General features: G+C 41.2%; 2 protein-coding genes across 2 annotated transcripts; both read right to left on the bottom strand.

Moving 5' to 3' along the window:
* Positions 1 to 29: 29 nt before the first annotated feature.
* On the bottom strand, positions 30 to 5,774 carry mcidas (multiciliate differentiation and DNA synthesis associated cell cycle protein). The gene is made up of 8 exons (XM_034090268.2): positions 5,691 to 5,774; positions 5,543 to 5,612; positions 5,358 to 5,437; positions 4,818 to 4,878; positions 4,422 to 4,648; positions 3,863 to 3,973; positions 3,316 to 3,751; positions 30 to 118 (listed from the first exon to the last, which is right to left on the bottom strand). The coding sequence occupies exons 1-7, from the start codon at positions 5,772 to 5,774 to the stop codon at positions 3,323 to 3,325; spliced, it is 1,062 nt and encodes a 353-aa protein (XP_033946159.1). The 3' UTR covers positions 30 to 118; positions 3,316 to 3,322.
* Positions 5,775 to 6,911: 1,137 nt separating this feature from the next.
* On the bottom strand, positions 6,912 to 9,210 carry LOC117453010 (cyclin-O). Its single transcript, XM_034091848.1, has 3 exons — positions 8,711 to 9,210; positions 7,937 to 8,122; positions 6,912 to 7,849 (listed from the first exon to the last, which is right to left on the bottom strand). Exons 1-3 carry the CDS (start codon positions 9,053 to 9,055, stop codon positions 7,241 to 7,243), a joined length of 1,140 nt encoding a protein of 379 aa, XP_033947739.1. The 5' UTR covers positions 9,056 to 9,210; the 3' UTR covers positions 6,912 to 7,240.
* Positions 9,211 to 9,582: the final 372 nt, after the last annotated feature.

Below are 9,582 nucleotides of genomic sequence, written 5' to 3'. Positions count from 1 at the left end.
CTCCCCGGGCGCACGGTGGAGCGGGAAGCCCCTTCCTCTGCTCTGCTATTGGCGCTTCAGGTTTGAGTTTGTTTTTAATCAGTTCTTGTCAGGGATTCCCTCCGCGTCCTGGTTTCTACTGGATACCAATAGACACATTGAAAAAGAACAACGCGGTAATGTTTTCAAGGTGGAGGCGGCAACATGTTATCAGTTAATGACCCGGACAAGGACACATTTATTTCTTTAGGACTGTCAACCTCTACAGATTATAACCTAACTGCCAGATGTATGTCGTGAGAAAAATAATGATTCATGAGTTGGTATTATTATAAGGGAAATACATTGATGGCTAAGATATGAGACATTTCAATCACAAGTCATTTAAAGCATGAATCGAGATAAAATATTTAACGGAAATACGAAGGAATGTAAAGGCTATAGGCCTTTTAAAAATAAGATTTTCCTCAATAATGGGCAGGGAAAAATAAATAAATAATTTAGTAACAGTATATTCTAGTATTGTTTATTTTGTCTTAACAAATTATAGACATTTTAGCAGTTTATAGGTTGCAAATGGCATTTATTTTATAAAATTCGTGAATAAATATTTTTGTTTTATTACAATTTAACTGCAATTATAAGGTACAAGTATAAAGTGGCATAACATTTTACTTAACAATACAAATATGTGTAACTTTTCAGAATAAAAACACCAACAAAATAAATAAAGCATTCAGGTAAATTAGTATGTTTTGGATAGACATGGAACTATTCTTTTACAATCATCTGTATTTGCGGGAAAAGGCTGTGTGTCCGCGGGCCACACGTTTTAATGATGATCTGCTCTGGCGCTAAGTGGGCTGAACGGCGCGAGGAACGCACGTTCGCGCCACCTGCCACTTCCATATGCGCCCACACCGGGCTCGAGCCTGACTGTGCGACAGGTGCGTGCATTAAGCAGCACACGCACATCCATCAGAGCTACTTCAACAGTCAACCACAATGCAGTCATAACAGATACACATCACATAATTCTACTTTTGAAATCGTCCCACCTTAAGTTTATCCACACAGATCAATGTATAATGTTAAAGGGCATTATTCACATCTAGATTGATCATACATTTATTAAAAAGTATTGCTTTTATAAACAATCTTATAGTGCTGTTTAATATAATCAGACAACACTTATGCTGCTTTATTTGTGTGTGTTAGGCAGTTTGTTTGTCTTAATTGCCCATATCCATAGGCATGTTTTCGTCATTGTATGACTTTAAATATATATTTTTTCAGTTATATTTGCCTAGAGACCTTGAGCAGTCAACAACATCCCTCCCTCCACAGAAAAACTAATATTAATATGTTTCCCGCGGGACTTTGTCTGAATGGTAACCAATCCCGCTAGGTTTGGCTTCAATCACCTTAGAAACTCATTGTGTGTGTATTTTCCTTTCCCCTCCCTTATTGTCCCCCGCAGTTTGGCGGTAGCTTAACCGGTCAAATGTGTCACAACCAGTTTAACAAAGGCCGGCCTGCCCGCTCTCCCCGGCGCTGCTGGTCAGTGACACACGGAGCTGTTTGCAGAAAAAAAAAGTGGCTCAAGGAGCGCCTGGGTGTGAAGGTTTGAGGTATGACAACAAGCGTCCAGTGTGATTTACGTTGGCAGCTGGGAGTTAAATGGTTAACGATAATCAGGTCTGGGGTCAACCAGCGTGGTCAGGGTTAGTCAGACCATTGTACCTCGATTTTGGAAGGTTGGCCTACTTAACAGTATAGCCATAGCATTTTCAGGTACTTATAGCTACAATTCAGAATGAAACATTGCACTTTTTAATACTTTAGTATACGTTTTTATATTATAACTTCAAAGATTCAGTTAAATAAATACAATTATGATGGTACAATTTAATTATATTGATCACGATAAGATCTTAATAATTCACAAAGCAAAATAACCCCTTTGTCAGCTGCCACAATAAAGTAAAGCCTCAATATATATACAGTATTTTTATATATATTAAACTGAAATGGGAAGTTAAGCATGAATGCTTTAATATTGGTATGTAAATGGCTGCTAATCCTTGTGTTATCTTATTTGATCACTATTTGATTGAAGAACCTTCTTACACTGTGGTATTTGTAAGAGCTGAGTACTTCAGGGCGTACACAGTTGTTTTCAATAGCCTATAAACCAAACTGCTACATGTTGCACAGTTTAATCAATCAGTCATTCAGCTTTCAAATTACTTTCTTCTGACATAAGCTGTATCTTAATTCAGATAGATCAGGCCACACACTCTTATCAGGCTCTTCTTATCTTTGTTTATGTTGTCACATCCTATTTCATGACAGTATCTGTCAAGTGTTGCCAGCCCAGGGCTGCAGTGCTGCCTTCATGCTCGAAAGTAAAAAGGCTCAGGTTTGGGGAGTTTAAACAGGTGTTTTACCTGAGGTTCGACATTATCCTCTGGATTGGCCCGCCTCGCACCATCCCATTTGTTGTACAGCTAATGCCCTCAACCGTAAGGTTAGAGAAGGATCATGCAGCCTACATATACCAGAGGTCAGAAGGTCACATACTCTTAAAATAATTGAATCTCTTCTTCATGTCTTGATTTCCTCTTATTTTCTTTAGCTATCAAAATTATGATTTATAATCAACGTTTTTGTGAACCTTTCTCATGGGGAATACTTTTTATACACCTGTTGCCAACAAGATTTAGAAGTCATGAATTCAGAAGACATTTTTCTTTCCAGAACGAATGATGTAAACAAGGATGTTAGCTGCAATGCATCATGACATGTGCCCTTTTTCAGACCACACAGTCACCCAGACACAGACAATAGGAAAGGAAGTCCTTAAGGTCACAGGGTCATATTTGCTTCACTGCTCAAACAAGGTAAGTTCACATTGAAAACAGTTTCTTTCCATTTGTTTGAACATCACCTCCTTCTGTGGTAAAAATCCCTCCAATGCAGCTTTATAATACAAAACTTTTATTTCAAAACGTATAAAATCATTTGTTATTTTTCAAGACAAAACATGTTGTGAAGTGTAGAAAAAATTGAATTGCTGCATTGTTTGGCTCGATTATAACATTTTGAGTGGTGTAAACAGAAACACAATGAAAACAAAAGCTGTGGCAGGATCATTTCCTTTGTCAGGCAGCAGCTGACTGATTGGCTGACAGGCCAAATCTGTCTGAGAAAGACATTGAATCATTTACAGATCTCCCTATAGATTATAAGTTAGGCATTAACAGTAACTGCCACCCACACTTCCTTCCATCACTAATTAGAAACATTAATGGATGTAATTTTATATCTTTTAACCATCATTTCAGCTGTCGTTGGGAAGCCAGCGGAACCGATATCCTCCTAGCTGAGTCCTCGAAGTGAAAGCACGTCCATGAGGAAACACCTGAGTCCTTATGGTGCTGTGTTCTCTCACAGACGTTCTGAAGGATGAGACACTCTCTTGAAGCTCTGATGCATCCATCGTCATGCTATTGTCTTTTGATATAGAAGTCTTTAGGCCTGAGAATGCACCAAACATGTGTATTGTCTCTGATTCCTGTGGCAGTCTTGTTCCAGTAGCAGCGTTGTGCAGGACGGCATTGCAGCGTGTGCTGACGTCCCTCAGCATGTCCTCCACTGTGTCAGAAGACTCGGTGTCATATCCTTCATCCAGTCGTTGACGCTTACAGGGACTCAGTGTAGTTTTATCACCACAAGGTTGTTCTCTTTGGTCCCTGACTGTCATCAGTTTCTGAAGACACACGTATATAGAGATGAATTCATACATAAGGGGTTAAACATGGGTCCAGGATGAAACTGTGCAAAGGGTGTTTGGCTGTGCTTGTCTCAGCCATGAACTCACCTCAAGCACTGAGGCCAGGTGCTTAGCTCGGCTGGCCAGCTGTCTGAGGTGAAGGTTTCTCTCCTGAAGGCAGTCAATCTCTTCTTGTTGCCGGTGTAGAGTCTCGTGGAGCTGCAGGCACACAGACAAATATGTTGAGTCATGCTGAAGGGAGTCATTACTCAAACAGAGGGCTTTACTTAATTGTGCATAACCAATGTATATGCATTTTGTTGTGTTTTGCCTTATTGATGTTTTTTTATGTAATTGTAATCATAACATTTGCTCATTGCTGGTTTACACAAACTCTCCTGTAAACACATTTCAACCAACTGGGAAAAATAAAAAAAGAATAGTCTCTTGTCCTGGCATCAAGTCTTTACACAACAGAAGGACCATGATTGAGTAGAAATCTGTCAATTGATTTATTTCATTATGTTCATTATGTGTAATCATCCAACAAATCTAACATATTACCATTTAGATCCACCATAACACAAATCACATATCACTATTACCTTATCATGTGCACCACAGTTATCAAGTAAAGGAGCATATAGTTGTCACAGTGAAGTTTTACCTGATTGTTGACTTCCATAGAGTCTCCGAACGCCCTGCCTTGGCACTGGGCGATGCCTTGCCAGGGAGCTCCATCTTGGACAGATGGGTCGCTCGCTTCTGTGAAAGAGTGGCTCAGACTGTCCTCTGGAGAGAAATACTGCTGAGGGGTGAGGAGAGGTATGACACATCCCTGAAATGGCACCAGTTCAGCTGGAGACAGATTGCTCTCCAGCGTGGCAGGAGAATCTGACAGATAAACACACAGGGCTTCGGTCAACATGGGAGAATTTTAAGGATTTCCTCAATGTTAAAAATACGATAATAATAATGTTGAGGATTAAGATGAAAATACAATAGCACATATTTAGGATTATATATAAATGCTGCATCTCCACACACTATTTGCTTTGCTTACCTGCCATGAAATCCAGTGCATAATCTCCAAAATCGTGGTCATCTGCATCAGATTCATTTACCTGTTGGCAATTGAAATGTACGATTAAATGACAAATTGTAAATTAAACACATAGTCGACAGAGAAATCATTCATGCCCCTAACCTGAAAGTCCCACCACGACCAAGCAGGGTAATGTGGCGGTATGGCAGAACATGTAGGCCTATAGCTCGTCATTTCGGTAAGTGTTCCGTCGCGTGTTGTGATTTTAGTGTTGAGCTGTGGCAAAGAGGCAGCATGTGAACAAAATATGGGAGGTCCGGACAATTAGCGGTAGTCTGCGTGTCATGAGCAAACTACAATCTCATTCGTGCATAATTCCAGCACATCGTGTCAAACATTAACAGACGTATCCTGCTGCAGATCTGCATCTGATTTATCACCCTTCTCTGGATGATCGATGTGTAAATGCGATGATAAATGAGGTGTCACAAAACCACAAGGTTTCTAAATAACAATAACACATTTATTTCTGATACTATTTACTATGTTTTTCGTCACCTGAGAGCAGAGGGAGTCACTCTGCCTTCTCACCACAGACGCACAGTCTTCCAAATCATTCCATGCGATTGTGGATAAAGCTGTAACAAAAGAAGGGATGATCCATGAGTGAACTCTCGATCGAGCACCTGATTATAAGTACACGTGTTAAGGAAGTGCATGAAGTTAAACAGAGATGCACATACCTTGTTCAATGATGCACGGGAGCTCGACGTACACATTGATTGGACTGCTGCTTCTTGGCACCATATTATCCTGCAGGTATATAAAGTATATGTTGACACCACTGTCAAGAGCTGTGTGTGCATCATTCTAAAGAGAAGAATGTCATACCTTTCTGTTTCCTGCTGCCCTCCTCCCTTGTTGGCTCATTTGGTTTGGGCACCCAGCACCGAACACCTTCATGTCTCTTTGCATCTTCATCAGCTCAGCTCTGCAGGACTGGGTGTTCGTGGTTTGATTTAGAGCTAATATAGACGAAATTCTCCCGGTTTGTGTCTCTCCATGCCGCGGCCTCGTAGTTTTGGCCCAATCAAATGCACTTATTTGGTCTCCAGGGAGCGATGGCGTCCTCGGAGACTGAATTGGTGCCGACTAACGGTTTTTTCTGGTGTGAAGTGTAAGTGGTAGGCTACCGCGCGTAACGGCGCCATTACAGCAGGTGCTCTCTACAGACCTGCTCTCCCTCCTCCTGCGGCCAAATATCCCCTGCGCCGAGCCAGAGGCGTAAGTAGTGCCTGGCTTAATTTATCTACGTCTGTTTTATACAACAGCACACTGTAGCTGCCTCACAAGGCTGACCAGCCCGCCAGCATAGAGACCAATGCCTTGTCTCTTACAGCCACATAATTCAGTGCGTAATTATTATTCCGCTGTGCGCAAAATGTATTTAGGTCAAGGTCTATTGCAACATTTAAAGCAAAGTGGAAAAAGGAAAAGGACACTTATAGCAGACAGCTTAGTAAATACTCGTGACAAATACCTCTATTAGTAAACATACAAGACTTGTTGACCCTTAACGCTGAATGCACCTGTGTGGTCGACACTGTGTCAGCAGGTCGAGATGCCACGCGTAATGGATTATCAGAGAAAGCCCCCTCAATTGACCAGGCTGTGTTGGCACAGGTCAGTAAATAGTGATGCAACGTCAAGTAAAGAGGGTGGTAAACTGGGGTCCGGGAAAACAGTTACAATAGCCAAGACCTAACCTCGCATTTGGACATATGTCCATCTGATATAATGGGCTCTTGTCATACTGATCATAAATGTTACAGAGCAATAAGTTATGCTATGCTATTAAATCAAGATAAAGTGGACATCATCAACATTCCATTTTAAGTGTTGATTGTATATTTAAATTGCATGATCTATAATTCATGCCAGTCAGTGTCATCCATGGACAGAGTTATATCAAATAAATGCCTTGTGGTTTTTCATCATGTGAGTTATGGCTCCACATTTTATAATCCATTCAGAGACAAAACGCAGATAAAATTACTGATATTTTATTTCATTATACAACACAACAATGAATCACAGTACAATGTTCCAGATCCTTCATGTTGCAACAGTAACATACTTAAATAGCAAAAAGCCAGAGCATGCAGTAAACGGTGACTGATAGAATAAAAATGAACAGAATATAATAATATACTTTATTGGTAAACATAACCCGTATCAGTCAAATAAATCTAACTATTATGCTGCATTAACATTCCTTCAGATCAACATAATGAGGTAAACATGAGGATTTGATTGTATAAACATCAGACTTCACTTTTTAACTTACAGTAACCTTCATACAACCCGCCCGGAGAATATAAATCCCAATGAGGAGGGGAATAAGTGATTTTGGTAACATTTGACTGGTGGCACATCACTTGTCACATGGCAGACATCATTTCCATTGTCTCCTGGTTTAATGACACCAACAGCAACAGGTTCTCTTTGCATTCCTGGGCTAGAGTGTGCTTCCCCTGACTCACATACAAGAAGTGGCCCTTTACTGCCAGAGAGTCTGCCTCAGATAGATCAGGGCTGTCAGATGGTTGGGTACATAGTTCATCAACAAAACAGCCCCACTTGTCCTGTAGCTGGATGGCTGCATGCTCAACAAACCCATGTTCTGTTGTCAATAACTCACTGGCTATCCTCAGTGCACAGCTAGCAGTCAAAGATGGTGGATATTTGTTGAAAGCATAGTCTGCAAGGCTTAACTCGCACACCTTTTGTGCTAGGCTGCTGCACTGCTCGTATCTCTTTGTGTCTGTATTTGTTCTTTCAAATCTGCCACCACCTGTCTTCTCAGACTCAAGCTGGGCATCCTCAATGCAGTTGGTGTAATAGTCTAGGAAGAAGGCCAGTGTAGGTGCAGAGAGGCGGAAGTTGAGGCGGAGGAGGATGAGACACTCCAGGTTGCATAGCTGCTCCTTAGTGAAGGCGTCGCAGCACATTGACAAGAGATGGCTGATCCGCGGTGAGAACACCTCTACCTGGGTAACACGGAGAAAAGAAGTGTTATAAATAAAACAAAATCCCCAAGTCTTCGTTCATAAAGCTTCTACAACAAAAATACATACCTGTTTGCTTGCTAGGAGGAGTGCAGTGACACCCAGTAGCTGGAAGCAGTCAGCAGCCACTGGTGTGGTAACCATGAACCTGTCCATGATGTTCACCGCCAGGCAGCAGCACTCAAAGGACAGATGGAGATGTTTGTGTACGGCGATGAGCCAGCTGACAAGCTTACAGCGTGCTTCTGTAGTCAACTGAAAGTAAAACACAGACTCCTATTAGAAACTGAAAGAAAATAGGATTTTAGTGAGCGTGACTTGAAGTTGCATCTGATTATCCCTTATAAATGTATTTGAAACCTTTTCAGCCTTAGTTTAAATACAAGTCTTAATCCCGCATTTAGCAACTTTGTGTTAATTTCAGGAGACTATGATTGTACTGACAGCATAATCAGACATATTAATAGCCTAGTAAACTATGGTTTGCAATGAAAAAGTAATCTCAATTGTCAAAGTTGGTGCCACATGACGAAATGTATATAACGTTGACATATGTCTGTCTTAACAAACTTAAAGGCAATGTTACCAATTATCTCAGGGGCATGTATGAGCCAGATGGCAACATATTTTGTTTAGGATTGCAGGTGTTCATAGTTAATACAGGCTTACCATGGGGTTGTTAGAAACAAATAAAGTAAATAGAGACAGACAATAACCTAATTCATAGCATTGGTTAAATAAATTACACGTTTTGAGTAATGGTTTCCATAACTGAATTTAAGTGCAATATGCTAGACAAAAATAAACTAACAGTGCATAAAGTCAAACATGTGTATAGCATACTTGTGGCTGGCGTGCCAAGCTTTTGCAGGAATAAAACCGCGCCTCTTTGTCCATCTGAATCTTGAAACCGATGTCCCCATACTGCAGGTACCAGTTAGACAGCCGACCCGAAGTAGGCTTGTCTGAACGCAGAGGAGACACATCTATCCGAGCCGGGGATGAAATCGGGGAGGACCCTAAATCTTCCTCGAACCCGGAGTCACTCAACTTGGACATGAGTGTCTGCTTCCTGTGCCGGGCAGGCTGCCTCTGATGGACCGCTGTGAGCGCTTCTTTTGAAGGAGATGCGCAAATGGTGCGTCTCCGTTTCGAAACAGTCTTGGATCCGTTCACAAATGACACCATGTCAATATAAGCGATATCTAACTGGAGCTTCTACTGGCTTTGCATAACTGAGGTCAGGTCTGACAGAGCAGCAGTCTCCTGGATGTTGCTTGTGGGATGGTGAGATGTTGGGTGAGGGGAGTCTGGTTTGCTTATCCTACCACTTTTCCCGGGGCCATCCCCGCTCCTGCAGCGCACCCTTCTCCTGTCGCCTGGGCAACCGAGGCTAAACAATCACTTGTTCCAAGTAGAGTTAATTAAACCTTGAACCATATGTTATTGCTTGCTCTCTGCAGGCCTACTTCATGCTACAAAAAGGATTGGGCAACGTAAAAATGTATATATATAACATGTTGGCTATACCCTGATGTTTCACTTTATGAATATCAAATCTACATTAACAAACAATGTAGCACCTGTGTGACTTTTTGAAATATGAATTGCTGTGCTTTTTTTTTTTTACAGGAGTTGCCTCATATTTCTCAATAAATAACTCAAAACCATATGTGCCTAGTTTTGGAGTTTAAAATGTAGGCTATTTTAAAATG

This window comes from Pseudochaenichthys georgianus, chromosome 9, assembly GCF_902827115.2.
Source record: "Pseudochaenichthys georgianus chromosome 9, fPseGeo1.2, whole genome shotgun sequence".
Taxonomy (NCBI): domain Eukaryota; kingdom Metazoa; phylum Chordata; class Actinopteri; order Perciformes; family Channichthyidae; genus Pseudochaenichthys; species Pseudochaenichthys georgianus.
The sequence above is the reverse complement of the archived record's forward strand: the minus strand, read 5'-3'. Positions and strand labels throughout refer to the sequence as shown.

Coding starts and splice junctions, on each gene's coding strand:
- mcidas (XM_034090268.2), bottom strand. CDS start 5,774: ATGCAAAGAGACATGAAGGTGTTCGGTGCTGGGTGCCCAAACCAAATG. Junction 4,879..5,357: donor GTGACTCCCTCTGCTCTCAG/GTGACGAAAAAC, acceptor AATTGCCAACAG/GTAAATGAATCTGATGCAGA. Junction 3,974..4,421: donor CTATGGAAGTCAACAATCAG/GTAAAACTTCAC, acceptor GTGTGCCTGCAG/CTCCACGAGACTCTACACCG.
- LOC117453010 (XM_034091848.1), bottom strand. CDS start 9,055: ATGGTGTCATTTGTGAACGGATCCAAGACTGTTTCGAAACGGAGACGC. Junction 8,123..8,710: donor GCTTGGCACGCCAGCCACAA/GTATGCTATACA, acceptor TTTTACTTTCAG/TTGACTACAGAAGCACGCTG. Junction 7,850..7,936: donor TCCTCCTAGCAAGCAAACAG/GTATGTATTTTT, acceptor CGTGTTACCCAG/GTAGAGGTGTTCTCACCGCG.